The sequence below is a fragment of the Eubalaena glacialis genome, chromosome 2 (assembly GCF_028564815.1).
Source record: "Eubalaena glacialis isolate mEubGla1 chromosome 2, mEubGla1.1.hap2.+ XY, whole genome shotgun sequence".
NCBI lineage: Eukaryota > Metazoa > Chordata > Mammalia > Artiodactyla > Balaenidae > Eubalaena > Eubalaena glacialis.
Genome location: NC_083717.1, coordinates 37,601,237 through 37,621,228, shown reverse-complemented (window position 1 = coordinate 37,621,228; position 19,992 = coordinate 37,601,237). Strand labels below are relative to the sequence as shown.

The window sequence follows — 19,992 nt, the reverse complement described above, 5'->3', positions numbered from 1 at the left end:
TTTAGCACTTACCACACTGCATTGGAGTTGTTCACCATTTCATTTTAGAAAATGCATCCTCTGCCAGACTGCACTCCTTAAGAGGAGGAAGTGTTTCGCTTGTCCCAAAGTATATGCTCTACAATTGATTGTTAAATGAATAAGCGTCAATGATATTCATCTTGAATCACCCAGGACCGTGCACGCAGGAAATGAGGAAGTGTGTGTGTGTGTGTGTGTTAGGCAAGGGGGAGGATAGTGGTGAAGCATTACCACAGTGGGCAACTATGCCAGAAAAGTACTTTAAGAGGCAAAACATCTGAATTGGAGTCTCAGCGCCACTCTAAGAGAGACCTGGGGTCCAAGCTGCCTGGGTTTATTCACCTGTATAATAGGATTAAATACGGATTAACAGGGATAAACACCCGCTTTCAGCTGTAAGGGAAAACGCTTTGGAAAGGGTCTTTCAGTGGTCCCCGGGCGGAGTAGGCGAGAAGCCGCCACCTCCCCAAATTCTCACGGGGGTGGAAGAAGCGAGGCAGGACTACACCCGCTCCACGTGCGACGATTATAGTTGCGGCTCCGCACCCCCAAATCCGGCGTGTAGGAAAGTCCCACCCATCGTCAATGATTCGTCTGAAACAAATGGAAGCCCAAGCCATCCGCATAGATTACTGGTTAATCCTGCTGTCAGTCTGCAGGCCCTGGTGGAGGCCTATGGGAAATGTAGTCCTGCCAAGCCCCAGTCTTTCTGGGGCTCGCATTTCCGCTCCCGGTGTTTATGGCTGTCCGAAGGTCCGGACTTGGGGTCTGGGCTCGGGGTGGGAGTGTCGTGTGGAGACTTTGCGTGCCCACAGAGAAGGCACCGCGGAGTCGGGGCCCTCCAGTGGTCGCAGGGCCTCGGCGGACGGGAGCGGCTCTCACCTCGGGCCTGGGCCCGCTCAGGCTGGGCGTGACCGGGCGGAGACCCCGGGTCCCGCGTCCCCGCGAGCAGACCCCGGGGCAGGATGCGCCCCTCATGCTGGCGGCGTCCTCCTTCTCCCTACCCACCTGGCCCGGCGGGGATGACCCTGGCCCCGTAGCCAACGAGGCGACCCTGTCCCCAGGGCCCGCGTTTACCCCATAAAGCTTCCAGAGAAGGTCGCCCGCGGAGCAGAGTAGCCTTCCAGTGTAAGTCACGCTCTGCGGGCCAGTCACCCGGTCCACCGTCACCGGGCTGAGACACTGCCCGTTTCCTGCCAGCTTTGTGACCTTGGGCAAGGTCCTGGGGGTCTCTGAGCAGTGACTGCCTCAGCTTTGAGGGAGTTGAAGCCTGAATATCTCTTAACTTCTGTTCCAACTGTAACATCCTGTGAGTCTGTGATCTTATTAGCCTTGCTGTTATATCTTGTAACCTTAACCAGGGTGAATCTCCCTGTTTGGGAGAGAGTTATGATGCCAAGACTGAGGAATCCAGAGAGAACAAATCTGAGAACCCACCCAGAGGCGAGGACAGTTGAGGGTTGGAGCGGTTGAATCTCCGAAGCTTCGAGCGGGCTCCACTCAGGCTCTGCTCTCCAAGGTGCTGCTACCTTGTGTGCCATCTGGCTCTTGTACTGCGTGTACTTGGCAACACTCTGAAGACCAGTGGCTTCGGAGAATGGGCAGTTTATTGTCCCCATTATCTCCATCAGCTCATCCTCATTCTTCAGTATGGGTCATTGGCATTTTCTTGGCATTAAGTAAATCGCTATGCAAACACAGCTTCACGCTCCTCTGCTTTCCAACCAGACCACCAGCCCTTGACCCCTACTGTCAGACTTCTGGAGCTGCCTCCCCAGTGACAGAGGGCCAGACTCCATGGGCATCAGGACATGGGGAGGGAGGAACAGGAAGATTTTTCTTCACCTCAATCCCACTGGGCTAACCCTTGTGATTTTCACTAGAATTCACTCTGTAATGTATGTCTCTGGCTCTAGAATTTCAAGTTCTACTTAGACTCCTATCTAAAGGTGGCTTCCCAGTGAAGTAAAGGAAGAGGTTTGAACTTCAGAGCACAGCTGCAGGGTTCTTCTCTGATCTGAACAATGGCTGTAGCTGTGGATGAACAAATCCAGACTCCTCAAGTACAAGAAGAGCTCCAAATAGTGAAGCTGGAAGAAGATTCCCACTGGGAGCAGGAAATTTTCTTTCAAGGGAGTATCCCTGGACCAGAGACCTCCTGCCAGCACTTTTGGTATTTCCACTATCAAGAAGCATCAGGACCCTGGGAGGCACTCATCCAACTCCAGAAGCTCTGTCATCAGTGGCTGAGACCGGAGAAGTGTACGAAAGAGCAGATCCTGGAGTTGCTAGTCCTGGAACAGTTCCTGGCTGGCCTTCCCCAGGAGATCCAGATCTGGGTTAGACGAAAACATCCAGAGAGTGGAGAGGAGGCAGTGGCTCTGGTGGAAGACTTGCAGAAAGAACCTGGAAGACTGGGGCTGCAGGTGAGATATGGAAACTTAGTTCTGAGTAGTTAAAATAGAGGAATGTGAGAGACAGAGCCACCTTGGGTTGCCAGCAGTATGGGTGATGTGTACACTTTGCTGTCGGTGTCAGCATGGAATTTGCTTATTCCCTGGGCCTGGTAGCTGCAACTTTCCTTCCATTTTCAGGCTAACTTTTCAGAGGACGCACAACATTGGTTGCTCTGAGTGTTGGTCCGCACCAGTAAATAAGAGAATTGTTTAAAATAGTTTGAGCACCACTCTGATCCAGGAGGAGCAGATACAACCTATTTTCTCTTTGGAGAACAGCTCTCATTCAGCAGCAGCCAGCCTGAAGCAAGGGGTTTCACTGGTCTTTATTAACATTATTGAACCTTTAGGTCCTGTTGCAAAATAGCTGCCTTGTTGCTTGCTCTCTCTGTATTGTTAGTTTTGCCTAGAGGTTGACAGGAGCAGCCCTGGGAGAGCTGGGTGGGCAGATTGCAGTGGGCCTGGGTTCCAGATCTTATCTCCATGGCATCTCCCACACATCCACACCCCTTACTGCCCCTGCAGTGATTTGCGTAAGACTGAGTTCCCCCTTTGCTTCTTTATGTCTGGGGATGATTAAGTTTTAGTGCCTACAGAATTCTGACCATTTCCAGTCCTTGAACAGGGACAGGAGGTGCTGTCAGAGGAGAAGGAACCCTCAGGATCGGTACTAGGTCCCCTAAACATCCATCTGAAGCAAGCACAGACAGAATCCATGTATCTGTTCCAGGCAGTGGTGAAGAACTCACAGCCAGAACCAGAAGACCAAATGAACCACAGCCCCAAAGTAAAACTTGGATGCTTCCGCGAGAGTGGTAAGCAGCAGCAGTGTAGGGAGGGAGAAGGGACCCTTCTGTGGGGAGGGCGTGAAACCCGCTCTGAGTGCAGGAAGTGGGGTAGCGGGTACAGCTCCTTTCCCTGGGAGGGTGTGGCATGTAAACTGAGGCTGACCACGTGAATCTGTGGGATCCTCAACAGGCACCTCCAAAGGGAAGAAGAACCTTGGTCGGCATGTTTTGTAAAACTACACAGCAGAGCTGGTGGCGCCTCTCCTTATGTGAGTGAGACCTTACTGGTCCCAGTAGGTAAGGTGTGGGTACCAATTTTAGGCCTGGGTGGTAGGAAAGGCACAAGGTAGGGCTAAACTAAAGTGCAGTAATTCTCAAAACAGGTACGTGTCCCCAGACCAATTCAGATGATTCACATGTGTTATCAAAACTGAAGAATAAAAGCATAAAACGCTGACAGTAATGTGGATGGATATGGAAGGGAAATCTGGAACTCTCCTTTGAGAAATGTGTTGTTTTGCTTTTTCACCAGTCCTTCTTTGATGGGACAAAGCAGACACTGAGAGAAAGAGGAAGACTCTTCTGTTTCCAAACCAGTTGGGCTGGTCCCTGGGAGGAGCCAAGAAGTATTTCCTCTAATGGCTCCTTTCTCTTCCCCCAGGCCTGCCTGATCCTCAGGCTCTGGGTCTTTCTATGGAGAACAGCTGTGACCAGGGGACCATGAGCAGCTCCCAGGTGGGCCAGACATTTCTCTTACTCAGGTCACCTTCTACTACTGAGTGGGGCCCTTTCCACCAATTCTCTTGCCTATCGGAAATTCCAAAGGAATTTTACCCAGCAGGCAGGCCCAGTAACTTTATAGATTAGGCTCCAAAATTTCATCAGCTTGCAAAATGTTGCCCAAATCTCCTTCCTTGTGTAAGGCAGCGCCACAGCTGAGGTAGTGAGGGGTTGTATTAAGTCATTCTTTTCCTTGACTCTAAGATTGCTTGTTTGTCTTAAAAGTAATGGTTACTTCCTTCTTTCGGTATCTGGATCTTGCCCTCATGGTATGCAGGATTGTGTAGTGGGAGAAAAACAAAAGCTTCAGATTCAGACAGTCCTGAGTTCAAATCCCAGCTCTGCCGCATACTAACGGAAATTTTGAGCAAATGTGAAGTTTCCAGAGCAGTGCCTGGTGTTCAGTAAATGGTAGCTTAGTTCTTCCTTTGCTTTCTCTCCTCCCTGTCCCACTCATTGAATTTATTTATTTATTTTAATTAATTAATTTATTTATTTTTGGCATGTGCGGTCTTCCCGGACCAGGGCTTGAACCCATGTCCCCTGCATTGGCAGGTGGATTCTTAACCACTGTGCCACAGGGAAGCCCTCCCTTGGACTTTTTTAAAAAAATTAATATCTCCCCTCCCTGGCATATAAAGTGGTTGGGATTATTAGATTCACCCAACCATTATGTCTTCTTCTTGTCTCCCTGCAAACAGCCTTTCCAACCCACAGACCCTGTGTGAGCTCCCACGTGGAGCAGGAGGAAAACCCACAGAGCCCAGATCTTCAGTGCTCCAGAGAGAAGGAGAGTGTGAGACTCCCTGGTGGGTTGGGGAAGAGTCAGGCCTGGCCAGGTGCCCATCTTGAGAAAAGCCAAGACGGGGGATGAGCTGGAGTGGCAGGGCCTGGAGGATGAGAAGGTGGCAGGGATGCACTAGGGCTACGAGGAAACCAAGATTTTCCTGGGAATTCTCAATGAGTCCTGGATTCGTGAGAAGCTCCGTACGTGCCATCGGAACCGCCAGGTGTACCGGATTGTGGCTGAGCAGCTGCGAGAGCAGGGCTTCCTGCGGACCCTGGAGCAGTGTCGTTACCGGTTCAAAAACCTCCAGACCAACTACCGCAAAGCTAGGAGCACCCACGTGCTAGGAACCTGCCCCTTCTACAACAAGATGGATGCCCTGATGTGTCCACAGGCCGCCACCCCCATTCCAGAGGTGGCCGGGGGTCTGCTTGGGCAGAGGTACCGTGATGTGGAGCAGGAAGAACTGCAGAGGGCTTACTGGGAGCAGGAGGAGGCGATGCTGGCCGAGGCCGTGTTAGAAGGTGGGTCAGAGAAGCAGGGGTGGAACCAAGGCCATACAGCAGCATCTTTAGAAGAAGGGCATTCAGGAGCCATGATGGAGGATTCTGAGGGGGAAGAACTGGGCACTGAAGAAGCGTCTGGAAGCCCTGGTATCCCAGCCCTGTTTTGGAGTCCTACTGGTAAGCCCCTATCACCAGCAAGACGGGAGGGCTCTGGTTGTTAGCAGGGTTTGGGGAGGGCCTCATCGCAACCAGCTATTTCAGAGGTGCTATGTGGATTGAAGGCATATTATAATAGTTTGGAAAGGGCAAGGAAAGACTATTTTTACATACAAAAGGTGGAGCGCTTTGTTCATGTGTGTAACTGAAAAAAAGGAAGAACCACTATATAAGTATGATGATCATCAGCATAAAAATAAATATGCGTGTGCATATTGTTGGATCCAGTCCTGTCACAGAGGGAAAAACCTACTTGATTACTTCTCGGGAAATCACTAAAATGCTGTTGTAGGAAGTGAGGGGATCTTCTGCTATCTTCATTACAAAACCAGCAGCATTAGCTTAGCTTAGCTCTGTCCCTTTCCCCAGATGTGCACTGGGGGTATGAGAAGACTAAAATTTTCCTGGGAATTCTTGGTGAGCCCTACATTCATGAGAAGCTCCGCACCTGCCATTCGAACCGCCAGGTGTACTGGATTGTGGCTGAGCGGCTGCGGGAACGGGGCTTCCTGCGGACCCTGGAGCAGTGTTGCTACCGGTTCAAAAACCTCCAGAATAACTACCGCAAAGCCAGGAGCACCCACACTCCAGGCACCTGCCCCTTCTACGATGAGATGGATGCCCTGATGAGTCCCTGGACCCTGGCCAACACCTTTGATGCCTTTGAGGTGGCAGGAGGCGTTCTGCGGACTAGAGGGGACTCCAAAGAGAAGCAGAAGGCAGTGACAGGGGATGCTAATGAGATGACAGAGGAACCCAGGAACCTCAGCCCCCAGGCTTTGAGGGGGTACCCCAATGTTAAGCTCTCTTCCCCGAAGTGCACTTCAGAACAGTGGGAGAGAGGAAGCCCCGCAGGAAGATTAGGGACCGTGAATCAGGAGACATGCTTATCGTCTGTCACTCTGCTATCACTAGTCTGTATCTGAATGGCCTTGTCAGGAGGAAAATTGTTGATTTCTATAGAGGAACACTATTTACAGCCTATCTTTAAATACTGATAGAAACCAATAGTCCAGGGTGACTCAGGAAGATGATTTTGAGGGTTTTGCTCTGCTCGACAGCAAAGGGATCTCCCTGCCTGCTTTTAGAAACAATATTAGAGAAACAGGAGAGTTACTTAAAGTGTCAGTTGTTTGTTTCCACCTAAAGTGCCCCATAGATGTGAACTCTGCATATATTATATATAACAGTCTGCCACTTTAAAGACTTGTCTGTTCCCGGGTACATTGGTTAAACACCCTGAGCCCCCATTTTCTTATCTGCAAAATGGACACAGTGATGGTATCTACCTCCCTGGGTTGTTACATTGTTTGCATTCAGCAAATGTTAGTTCTCATTGTCATCATTGTTATAATTATTGTTAAAATACATAAGCACATTGCCCTGTATGCTGAACTTAGGGGGGAAAATTTCCTAAGTCATTAACTTTTTCTTTTGAAAACTAGACCTTTCTGAGACGTGCTTCCATTCTCATCCCACCTACCACTTCCAGATATGAGAACGGAAGGCAAATTACATAAGAACCCCATGTCCCTTCTTGCTTTTTCTTGGGCGGGACCTCCAGTTCCCCCGTCAGATGGGGTCTCAAGTCTGGAGGGAAGTGAAGAACTTTGGAAGGACAGTCTCCAGGATTTCAAGGAAATTCGGAAAACTTCCTGTGCAGGTGGGAAATGAGTGAAAGCTAGTATTTCACCAACAAAGAAGTCAGACCTGGAATTCTGAACATGGACAAGCCAGCACTGGGCAAGGGCGGGAGAGGAACCCAGGCACTTGATCTTCCCGGGTTATTGTTCTGTGGTGCTGAAACCACAGGAGTTGTGAGAAGAACAGAAAAGAAAGCCTGGTCTCTTTAGTTACCTTGGAATGTGTAGCTATAAACAAAGTATTAGTGTTTATGATTTCTCTCTTAAATTTCTATCTGAATTATAATTTTAATTAACTGTCACTTAACCAGGTTAGTAGAAAAAGGGAACATGGATGACCCCAAACTAAAACTACAGTCAACCTTAGATTATTGGAGGGGTGAATTTCTCATGATTAAGATGAGCTCCCTTCCGTGGTGGGGCTCCGTCATTTTGTTGGAATTTCAGGTGATCTGATAAATAGAACTGTTCTTCTCCTGCTCAGGTTCTAGACCGACTGAGAGAGACATGAGTAAGACATTGAGATCAAAATGGAAGCTTTTGGGGCTTCCGTGGTGGTGCAGTGGTTGAGACTCTGCCTGCCAATGCAGGGGACACGGGTTCGAGCCCTGGTCTGGGAGGATCCCACATGCCGTGGAGCAACTAGGCCCGTGAGCCACAATTACTGAGCCTGCGCGTCTGGAGCCTGTGCTTCGCAACAAGAGAGGCCGCGCACCGCGATGAAGTGTGGCCCCCACTTGCCACAACTAGAGAAAAGCCCTCGCACAGAAACGAAGACCCAGCACAGCCAAAAATAAATAAATAAATAAATAAAATTAAAAAAAAAAAAAGCTTTAAAAAAAAAAAATGGAAGCTTTCTAAATGGTGGAGCTCTTGAGGGTGGGGCTAAGCTGTGGGGTTGCACAGAGCCCCAGAACTGAGCTGCAGGCAGCACTGGACAACCACCGCCTCGCCCTGCAGGGATAGAGCCTTCACTGCTGATCTTCTGAGCCACGTGCACCAACTGCTTGTTAACCAAGGAAGTCATTCCTCCCACCTGTAAGGAAGGGGATGGAGAATGGCCAGGAGAAGTATTCTAAGGCACGTCCCTCTACCCAGAAGGCAGTATCAGGAAGAGAAAGGTGGCTTTTTAATACCGATTGCCAGTTCGTAGGTGATGGGAGGAGGGGGGGAGCTGAGCTTGGGGACAGAGCCTCTGAGGAGCGGGGAGCCGCTCTGACTGAAGAGGAAGAAGTGCGCCTGGACCTGCCTCCAGCCTTTCTCCACGTGACCTTCCTGCTTAGAAGCTGGGGGAGTGAGTGAGGCCTGGATGTCTGCTGGTCTTGACAATGGTTCAGCCATATTCCAGCTTATTTGTTCCTGGTTAATGGAAAATTGATTAAGGTCTGTCACCACCAATAACTTGTTTTTAAGTGACCAGTAAGGACCTCTTTCACATTGTTTCCATTCTTCTGAATCAGAAAATAGGTAACCTTTGCAGTTTCATTTCATTCTTTCAGATCTTGAAACAAGGACAGAGAATGAGGAGGATCCAAACCAGGACATTTCAGAGGCAGTAAAACTACCTGGGGTGTTATTAGGAAGATCCAACATGGATGTTTCCCAATACCTCAACTGGAGGAAAGACTGGGAAAGTGAATATGGGGCAGAGAAGCAGTGAGAAATATCCTTAGAAGATGGACAAGAGTGGCTCTCTCCTCCAGAAAGAGACTTAGGTAAATTCATAGGTCCTCAGGGAGCCTATGTTGGAGAAAAACCCAATATATGCTGTGAATGTGGAAAATATTTCAGCCTGAGCTCACACTTAGCTATCCACGGATTAGCCCACATTGGAGAAAAGAAACCCTATAAATGTGGCCAATGTGGGAAAAGCTTTGGCCAAAGCTCATATCTGGTTTGCCACCAGAGAATCCACACGGTGGGGAAGCCCTACAAATGCCCCAAATGTGGGAGAGGCTTCAGTGATCATTCTGACCTCATCACACACCAGAGAATCCACACAGGAGAAAAGCCCTATAAACGTGGGGAGTGCCGCACAGGCTTCATGCAGAGCGCAGGCCTTATTACGCACCAGAGGATCCACACAGGAGAGAAACCCCGTAAGTGTAGTGAGTGTGGAAAGAGTTTCGCCAACGGCTCGCACTTTGGGACACACTGGTGAACGCACACTGGCGAAAAACCCTACCGGTGCCCCGAGCGTGGGAAAAAGTTCAGTAAGAGTTCCGCTCTCACCAGCCGTCAGAGGAGAGAAACCCTATGAGTGTCTGGAATGTGGGAAACGTTTCAGAGACCGCTCAAATGTCATTACCCACCGGCGAATCCACACTGGAGAGAGACCCTATAAATGCGGGGAATGTGGGGAGAGCTTCAGTCAGAGCTCAAGTCTTATTATTCACCAGAGAATGCACACGGGAGAAAAACCCTATGGATGTGCTGAGTGTGGGAGCCGATTCAACAATAGCTCACGTATTAGTGCACGTCGGAGAGCCCACGCCAGGGAGAGACTCCAGGGGTAGGGGACCTATCTTGAAAACACTGCAGAATCTACCCCAAAAAAGGGTTTGTATGGCCCTGGATTCTATACCACGACACCCACAGAAGAAGGAGAGAGAGCTCAAATCCCAGTCGGACAGGCTGTACTTTGTTTCTCTCACTCAGTACCCACTGGGCTTATGAAATACCACTCAAGCCTTTCCTGTCCATGCTGTTAAAATGGAAGCTGATTTCCAGAGGATTCAGAGACTAGTTCTGAATCTGACTGTATCACCATCTCAATGAGTCTTCACTGTGATTCTGTGCCTTAATTTTCACAGCATGGTAATGTGAGGGTGAGATCCTTATCCTTATCCTCCTTCCAGGACGGAGGTGGCTCTGCCCTCCCTCATTAATGGTGATGGCATTAATAATGTAGAACCAGCAGTGGCTGAGCAATTTCCTCCCAGCACTGGGCAGCTAGACAAGGATTTATTTATGAACTAAATACATTTCTAAAGGTCTTCCCCTGTTCTCCCTCGGGGAGGACTGGAGCCCAGGAACTGTCTGTGTTTCCCTACATCCCCTGTCTTAGATTTACATGGAGTTACTTGAGAGGAAAGCATTCTATTGGGTTATTTGGAGGAGGGAAAAGGAGGAAAGATCAATGCTAAAGGCTGACTTTCTAAACCATACCCTACTCTTCCTCCAACATATTAGGTTGAACCATGGGAGATTGCCATTTTTGGTCTATAAAACTAGCGATTTCATGATTCACCCGAAGTCGAATTTTTGCATGGTTGAATTACTCCAAACTGCCAGCAGGACTGCTGCAGAGCTTTAAAGCTCATACCGTACCCTAAAAATGTGAGACCGGGTCTAGAAGATCGTGAACCAGGGTAATAAAGTGGGTAAAGTCTTTTCTGTTTGTCAGTATGTCCAGAGCAATAACTAGGAACCATGGCGTTGATTAAGAAGACTCCTGGTTGGAGGATTTACCGCTATGTCACCTGCCTCTGACAAGCTCACTAGTTCCCGTGTGTGCTCAGGTGTCCAGGTCCTACGGGGGAGGCCGAGTGCAGGTCAACAGGTTCTGGAGATTTGGGCATCTCTGTGGGAGCAGAGTCCCTGGAGGGCCTCTGACATACACAGCAAATGGTGCTTGGAAATAAATGGAACACAGTTTCTCCCTCTTAAAATAATTTCCTTGTGTGTTTGATTTTAAAGTATTTTCCCACAACTTTCCAGAAACCCATCAATTATAAAACAAAGCACAATCTACACATAGTACAATTTTATCTAAGTAGATTTATAAAGTATGATTATGAAGTAATTAGTCTTTCTTTTAAAAAAAACATAAAAGAACTTATCTAAATAAGTATCTGTCAAAAGTAGTCATTTTGATGCACTGTGGACTTTATATGTTATTGCCATTGTTGAAGACATCCTTTGGGTTTTCCTTTAAGAACTGTCTTCAAGCCGCCTTAGAAAGCCTCGTGTCCATGTATCTCCAGCACACAGAGATACACATGAGGAAGGCTTGATAAACACCGACAGAAAAGACAGCTTGCTTATTGTCTAGCCTGATCACCTCCCTTATCCATGACAGGCGACTCTGCCCAGTATCTCCTTTCCAAAAAGGGATTGACATCCCTTCAAAGGATGTCAATCTGCTGCCATCGAGGAGACTTTTCAAAGAGCCTATTTTGGGAGATGGTTTTTCCAGGTATCCCTGGGAGTTCCCTGGTGGTCCAGTGGTTAGGACTCCATGCTTCCACTGCAGGGGGCACGGGTTCAATCCCTGGTCGGGGAACTAAGATCCTGCAAGCTGTGCAGCATGGCCAAACAAACAACAGCAACAAAGGTATCCCAGAAATCTGAGCTTAGAGTTTTTTGTATAGCCAGGAAATAAATCTGATATGGAATATTTTCAATAATTTCACTCTTTTCAATGAGAAAGTCTTCACTTAGGTGGAAATTCATCATACTAAAACCTAGTGTAGCTCTGCATTATAAAAATACTTTGGAAATAACCAGATTTCCTTTTAGAAAATTTGCCGTCATACTTTGGAATGATCCAGAAGATTCAAATATAATATCCATACAATTTCATCTCACATGTGTTTTTCCCCTTAGCAAAATAAGGGAAAGTTGAGCTGGAGATTGTAGATATTTCATATGTATTTTACCGTCCTTAGAGCAATGTGACATGTTAGTTGCTTTAAGTAACATTTGCTGTTAGTACTCCTACATGGAGTACTTAACAACAGTGAGTTAAGTGTGGGTTAGTAGTCGCATGGAGATGTTTCCCAGTGAACCAAATGTAATATGATTTTTACAGTGTTCTAATTTTTTATTTGAAACTGTAGCCATCCATTCTCTTGCTCAAAAGTGTTTTGATTTACCTTTTTGCCTACCACTGTGCTCAGCATGAGCTAAGCTCTGGAGGCTCTAATTTTTAACTCAATTCAAACTCATAATTATGGCTTTAAAGTATCCGAACCAGACAAGCAGGGTGGCTTTTGGAAGCTATTTACTTGAAAATCCCTCAAGAAAAAAACAATAAAAGTTGTAACTGGGGATGCATAAAATTCACTTATTATGAAAGTTGCAATAGGTGAGACAAATTATGCATTGCCAAATTTTTATCGAAGAAACTCATAGCAAAAATACCTGTCCTTATTCTCATTTACAGATAGCAAGAAACACTGGAGTTGGGTCTCAGGGCACTGATCCTGCTTAGCCAAAGCTGATGCAAAATATTAACCCATTAAATAAATGAATTCTAAGTGAATCCTGTGAGTGGAATGGTCAAAGGGAGAGACATTTTAATCAAATTTATCATGAGACTCTAAGCCCCAGGGCGGAGACCTGTGTGAGACTGATGTCTCCAAAGAGTATAATAAGCCACATGGGACTTGCAGACACCACTGTCTGGTGAGCGTGACCCAGGCCTCCCAGCTGACTCAGCCCAGGGCAGGGGGCTCCCACTCGCCTGCTTGGATAACTTTGCACTACCCTCAGAGAACATGACCTTCTCCCTTCACTTCTCTTCAACACAGCTATAATCAGTCCTCCAGTCAAGAACGCAGAGTGAATATTCTAGTAAGAGCCAAGTTTCCTGACATTTCTTGTGTGTCAGGCCCCTAACCACGTTATTGCAGGGGCTCATTTACCCATTTCAGCCACTTCATGAGGTGCTACTATAATTAGGCCCATTTTACAGAGGGGGAAACTGAACACAGAGCTGGGACTTGGGCCCTGATCTGTCTGACTCCCAACCGTGCAAACTGTTGGTAGCTACAGTGTATGTGGGGTCGGGCTGTGAAGTCAGTACATAAGGGAATGATTGTGTATGGTCAAAGTTAGTGTGTGGACTCCCTTCCATAGCCCATTAGGGAAGGGCAGCCTCTCTCAGGCCTGTGAGGTGCTTGAATGCTGAAAGCCCATAGGACAAGGGCGCAGCCAGAGGAGGGTTGGAGGGGGGCCGGGCCTTCTAAAGCACGGAACCCTGGCATCCACTTTTTAAAAATTGTGGTAAAATAAACATAACGTAAAATTTACTCTTTTAACCATTTTTAAGTGTGCAATTCAGGGGCATTAAGTACATTTGCACTTTTGTGCAACTATCACCATTATCCAACTCCAGAATTTTTTTATCATCCCAAACTGAAACTCTGTACCCATTAAACAGGAACTCCCCATGCCCGCCTCCCCCAGCCCCTGGCAACCACCATTCTGTTTTCTGTCTCTATGAACTGGCCTATTTTAGATTCCCCATGTAAGTGGAATCATATATTTGTCCTTTTGGGTCTGGCTTAGTTCATGGCATCCATTTTGCCCAAGTCTAAGGGTGGCACTGGGCAGAGAAGATCTAAACCACTCATTGGCTTGTTACACTGAAATGAATCCAGAACAGCAGATGAGCTATAAAGGCAGGCTGCCGCAGGTGTGAACGCTGTATCACAGGCCCTCGCTCTTCCTGCCTGGAGGAGGCCTACACCCCCTCATCCAGACCATGGCCATGGCTACCCGCCCTCTCACTCCGAATCCTTGAGGGACTCCCAGCTCAGCGCCTGGGCACAGCACGCAGGACCAATACTGACCGGCTACGGCCCATTTTCTCAGCTGCAGTTCCAACTTCCATTGCTCCTCAGCCCGGGGCTCTGCCTTTTCCCACTTCTGTCCTTTCCTTTGCTGTTTCCTCTGCCTGGAACACCCTACCCTCTCCTTGGCCTGAAGGAAAGATACAACCCAAATATCACCTTCCCTGATCACACCTGGTCTCTAGCCAAGGGGAGGCAGATACTCAGCCCTCTGTGCTCCTAGAACACACGACCCCTTCCCTCTATGGGTGTTCCCCCCAAATCCCCCACTAGTGGGGCTATATTTCTATATCTCTATATCTCCTATCCCAGCATCCAGCATGGTGCTCAGTGCACAGCAATGCTCAGTAAATGCTAGTTGAGAGAATCAGAACCTATAGCATCACCTCCTCTCAGGGCTGTGGGAACACCTGCTTCCCACCCTAACCTCCAGTGACTCGACTCGTTCACAATAACCAGTCACAGAGATCACGTGTGGGAGGGGCGATTCATGTTTCCTTCATTCATTCAACCTGTGCTGTGCTCTCTCTGTCTCCCTGTCTCCGCCGGCCAGTTTCTTTCTCACCTCTGCTTTTCTCCACAGGTGTCCCAGTCTCGGAGGCATGGCCTCTTCCACAGACCCTTGTTCCTGCTCCCCAGAAACCCAGCCCCGCCCACACGGAGCCGACCTTGGCCCTGACTCCACTCTCCCTGGTGGACTGGAGCTCTGTGTTATGTAGTTCAAATTCTCTGAGAGAAGTTCAGATTGGCTCATCCTAGTGATAGGATTTGGGTCCCTGGGTCACATGTCCCTCCCTGGGCCAAGCCGCTGTGGCCGGGCGGGGATGGCTGACTCACACTTTCAGATGACCTGGAAGAGTGGGAGGCAGTTCCAGAGAAGGGCCTGGGCTGAGGCCCTAAAGACACAGCCTTTAAAAGTATCCCTTGGGCTTCCCTGGTGGCGCAGTTGGTGAGAATCTGCCTGCCAATGCAGTGGACATGGGTTCGAGCCCTGGTCTGGGAAGATCCCACATGCCGCGGAGCAGCTAGGCCCGTGAGCCACAATTACTGAGCCTGCGCATCTGGAGCCTGTGCTCCGCAACAGGAGAGGCCGCGATAATGAGAGGCCCGCACACCGCAATGAAAAGTGGCCCCCACTTGCCACAACTAGAGAAAGCCCTCACACAGAAACGTAGACCCAACACAGCCATAAAAAAAAAAAAAAAAAAAAAAAAGTATCCCTTGCTCCCCTGGACACGCCTCAACATGCCTCCTCCTCTGGCCTGGTGACACCCTTCTCACCTTGACACATTCTGTTCTGGAACACATCCTTCTGAGCACACATATGCAAGAGCTGCCCCAAATCGAATTACTCACCTTCTCTACGTTGCTATTTGCAGGGTTTCTTGCTCGCTCCTCTTTCATCCTCTCTAAATAGCTGCTTGGTCTTTCTTGTATCCTTGAGCTTTTGTGAGGCCAAAACAGTTCCTGAACTTTCTCTGCTGTCCATGCTGCTGAGTCTTCTGTCCCGCTGCCAGAGTGGATCCTGTGCTGATGTCAACGTGAATCGCTGATATTCTTTCGGTCCCTTAAGGGGTTCTCTGGGGCATCTTCCTAGAATTGCTGAGAGAACCCCAGGAGTTCCTCCCTGTAGAATATGTCCGTTCTCAAAGAAGCATTTTGGCAGTTGGAGGTGGGGGTTTGTGCTTGTCATAAAAATTGGGGGCACACCCGGTGTGCGGTGACGGGGGCCACGTAGATGCAATGCAATTGTTGAGGCAGTCCTGCACGAGGGTCCTGCCGCGCATTCGTGGAGGGCGGTGATCCTCAGCCTGGTCCACAGACTTGCAGCGTGGGCATCACCCGGGAGCTTGTCTGAAGTGCAAATTCTCCAGCCCCACCCTCAAACTTGAGGTGGTTTTTTAATGTGGTGACTTGGCTGGGCGGAACCACATGCCCCAGAATTCACTCCTCTGTGTGTTTCCGGGTAGAGTGGGCCACGAGAGACGTTTCTGAGCGAGATGTGGTGGGTGGAAGGGAAGCCGCAGCCGTTCTGGTTTCACGCTCGGGCGATGGGGCAGGTGCGGCTGTGACTTACGGTCAGTGTGGATTATCCGCCTGCAGCTGCTCCACCTTACCGTGATCTTCCTTAAGCTTCTCCCACTCCTAGGCCGGGGGCGTGTTTAGCTCAGTGATGAATCGTGCAGGTGACCTGCATCAAGACTGGAGACAGCGAGAGTTGACAGGTTCCAGCTGGTCCTTGCCGTCCCCTTCCTGCCTGCCCTGTGGGCCCCAAGCTCCAGCAGCAGATGGACGGGAAGACAGCAGCCTTAGAGAGACTGTGGGCCCAGCTCCCACAAGTACTCTGTGTGTGTGTGTGTGTGTGTGTGTGTGTGTGTGTGTGTGTGTGTGAAATAACTCCTATTGGTCTGCTTCCCTCACAACACCCTGGGTAACACTCCTAGTGATCAGAAACTCTGGGAACGGAGCCCAGCAGTTTGTGTTTTAACCAGTCCCCTAGGTGATTCTTATGCATATTACAGTTTGAGAACCACTGATGTAGGGGAAAACCTTTTTACAATTATGTGTGCCTAGAACCTAACGTTTTTTTTTTCTCTTTTTTAAAATTTTATTTTATTTTATTTATTTTTTTATACAGCAGGTTCTTATTAGTCATCAATTTTATACACATCAGTGTATACATGTCATTCGCAGTCACCTAATTCATCCCACCACCACCACTACCACCCCCCACCGCTTTCCCCACTTGGTGTCCATACGTTTGTTCTCTACATCTGTGTCTCAGTTTCTGCCCTGCAAACCAGTTCATCTGTACCATTTTTCTGAACCTAACTTTTTACAAATACACAAGGAAAGTTTTGCACAGCTTTAATACACCTGAATTTCCCAGAAACTCAACTACTGTGTAAAATTGGAGAAAACAGTACTTTCTTTTGTTTAGAACTTTCCAAAGAGTTGTTCACCAATTCAGAAAAATCATGTCCTTGACTCTTGGGTGTTAGTCACAAATGCAGCACACCGGTCTGGGTGTATAATCATGGCTGTCCTGCCCTTGATGATTTTACTACATATATGCAAGCATCTGATTACCTCATTATGTGAAAGAATGAACATTTATATTGAAATACAGAATCTTTTGTATTTTATTCCCTTATATTTTATAGTGATTTTGATATTAGGTTTGTAAACAATCAATATTCCCTGTAAAATTTTATTTCAGGATAGTAAAGGGTGTTTAAAATATTGGTTATATACCATACAACCCAGCAATCCCACTACTGGGCATATACCCTGAGAAAACCATAATTCAAAGAGTCATGTACCGCAATGTTCATTGCAGCTCTATTTACAATAGCCAGGACATGGAAGCAACCTAAGTGTCCATTGATGGGATGAATGGATAAAGAAGATGTGGCACATATATACAATGGAGTACTACTCAGCCATAAAAAGAAATGAAATTGAGTTATTTGTAGTGAGGTGGATGGACCTAGAGTCTGTCATACAGAGTGAAGTAAGTCAGAAAGAGAAAAACAAATACCGTATGCTAACACATATATATGGAATCTAAAAAAAAAAGAAAAAAAAGGGTCATGAAGAACCTAGGGGCAGGACGGGAATAAAGACGCAGACCTACTAGAGAATGGACTTGAGGACACGGGGAAGGGGAAGGGTAAGCTGGGACGAAGTGAGAGAGTGGCATGGACATATATACACTGCCAAATGTAAAACCGATAGCTAGTGGGAAGCAGCCACATAGCACAGCTCGGTGCTTTGTGACCACCTAGAGGGGTGGGATAGGGAGGGTCGGAGGGAGGGAGATGCAAGAGGGAAGAGATATGGGGATATATATATATGTATAGCTGATTCATTTTGTGAATAAAACAGAAACTAACACACCATTGTAAAGCAATTATACTCCAATAAAGATGTTAAAAAAAAATAAGTGTTTTCACCAAAATCTTAATATTGTTTGTCTATGGGGAATAAACAATAGAAATGTTCCTGGTTTGTAATCATAAAAAAAAAAAAAACAAAACTGAGAATGAAGCCATTTATTTCCAATATATTAAAAGCTATTTGTGTATCCTTTCTTTTTAGTCTTTTTGAAGAATACACAAAAGCTTGAAGCTTGTGTCTGTTTCTAATAACCTATGCCTGTTAGGCTATTTTATTTAAAATTATACTATCTTTTGGAATTCCATTAAAATGAGTACATTTCTCCCCACTGAAAAAAATATGTATATTGGTCATCAAAGGACTGTTGTGGAGTATAGTGTTGAGGCCACTGTCTAGTGTGGATACCTGAGCTTGAGAGAGTGTGCTGTTGTGTTCGAGCAGTTTCTTGGCCACGTTTTGTTATTAGGATTATAGTACCTTCATAAAGTGAGTTTTTAGATTTTTTATGTGAAATAGTCTCTATAGCATGGGAATTTTCTGTTCTTTAAAAGTTTGAAAAAAAATTATTTACAAAATTGTCCCCCCCCCACCCGCCAATATTCTTTTTGGTGTTATTCCTTGAGTAGTTTTTTCTTTCTTATTGGATAGTTCAGATTTTCTACTAAAAAAAGAAATTTATAAAAATCAATGTATATTTTCAAGAAAATTAACTGTTTATCTTGAGATTTTCAAATTAATATCATTGTGCACACTATATTCTCTTATAATTCTTGTTCTCTAGATCTGTTGTGATATCCTTGTTCTATTTTCTTTATTCAGTTTTTTCCTTTTTCTTGCTTGAGGAGGTTTGGCTGTGGTGCCAGTCATTTGCCTGTTTGTCCTCAGATCCATCCCGGGCCTGTTCCCTGCTTGCTGCATTTCCCAGGCTCTCTTGCTGACAAGCTCCTGCCAGGTTTGGTCCATGGCACAGGCAGGATGTTGGAGGGTGGAAGGAGAGAAGCCTGGGGACTTCTTTCTCTGTACTTCCTGCAGTCTAGCTGTTTGCAGTCTCAGATCCTGCCACGGCCCCAGCCACAGCCAGGCAAGATCACTGTGCTCAGTTCCCCCTGCGAGGCCCCATTCCTGGGCTCTGGGCAACACACCCACCACCTCCTTTAGGGCCTCACCTTCCCTTGCATCCTCTTTCAGATACCACATAATGAAATTCCCTCCACTGAATTATCTGGTGTGGATTCAGTCTTCCTGGCTGGACCATGACCGACTGATGTATCAGTATTTTTCAGAAAAGTAGCTTTTCTTCTTTTATTTTTTTAAAGTTTTTTTTTTTTTTTAATTTGGCTGCGTTGGGTCTTCGTTGCTGCGCGTGGGCTTTCTCTAGTTGCGGCGAGCAGGGGCTACTCTTCGTTGCTGCGTGTGGGCTTCTCATTGCAGTGGCTTCTCTTGTTGCGGAGCATGGGCTCTACGTGCGCGGGCTTCAGTAGTTGTGGCTCGCGGGCTCTAGAGCACAGGCTCAGTAGTTGTGGCGGACGGGCTTAGTTGCTCCAACAGCATGTGGGATCTTCCCGGACTAGGGCTCGAACCTGCATCCCCTGCATTGGTAGGCGGATTCTTAACCACTGCGCCCCCAGCGAAGTCCCTAGAAAAGCAGCTTTTCAATTCATGTAACAATTCTACTATTTTCTAAATTATTCATCTCTTTTACTTGGTGAAACAATATAGTTTAGCCAGTGCTATGCTGGTAATCCAACTCTCCTGAAAAAAAAAATCCCTGATTTGTCATACAGGTTTCCTCTTCTATCTGAAAGCAGAGTGTTCCTGTGAAGCTTAATAAGCCGAAATGGCACACAGCAAAGAAGAAATTACCTTTTTCTGGAAACGAATCTATAGAATCAGTTCTCATGGGGCGATGGAGGGGAAGAAAAGGATTAAAAAGAAGACTCCAGACGATGGTAAGAAGGATCACATCTTGAGTCTGAAATTTTTTAATTACACCTCTCCAAAATGTAATGCTCATTCATTACATTTGTTAAATTGTTAAATTAATTAAAAAAAATCATTTCATTGGAAAATTTGTTAGGTTTTTCTTACTTCAAAATAATTCCTAAGTGCTATGGGCTAAATTATACCCCCTCCCACCCCCATAACCCCCAATGTAACTGTATTTGGAGATAGAGCTTTTAAGAGGTAATTAAGGTTAAGTGATGTCATAAGGGTGAGGCTCTAATCTGAAAGGACTGGTGTCATAAGAAGAGGAACAGAGACCAGACCTTTCTCTGCATGAGCACAGAGAAGAGGTCATGTGAGCACACAGCAAGAT

General features: G+C 47.1%; 1 protein-coding gene across 1 annotated transcript; it reads left to right on the top strand.

Moving 5' to 3' along the window:
• The first annotated feature begins 2,045 nt into the window (after positions 1-2,045).
• On the top strand, positions 2,046-9,915 carry LOC133084582 (zinc finger and SCAN domain-containing protein 20-like). The gene is given in 8 exon segments (XM_061181414.1): positions 2,046-2,447; positions 3,208-3,292; positions 3,456-3,482; positions 3,927-4,000; positions 5,029-5,515; positions 5,924-6,472; positions 8,874-9,438; positions 9,440-9,915. Coding segments are annotated over 8 exon segments (2,463 nt in total). The 3' UTR covers positions 9,714-9,915.
• The last annotated feature ends 10,077 nt before the right edge of the window (positions 9,916-19,992 follow it).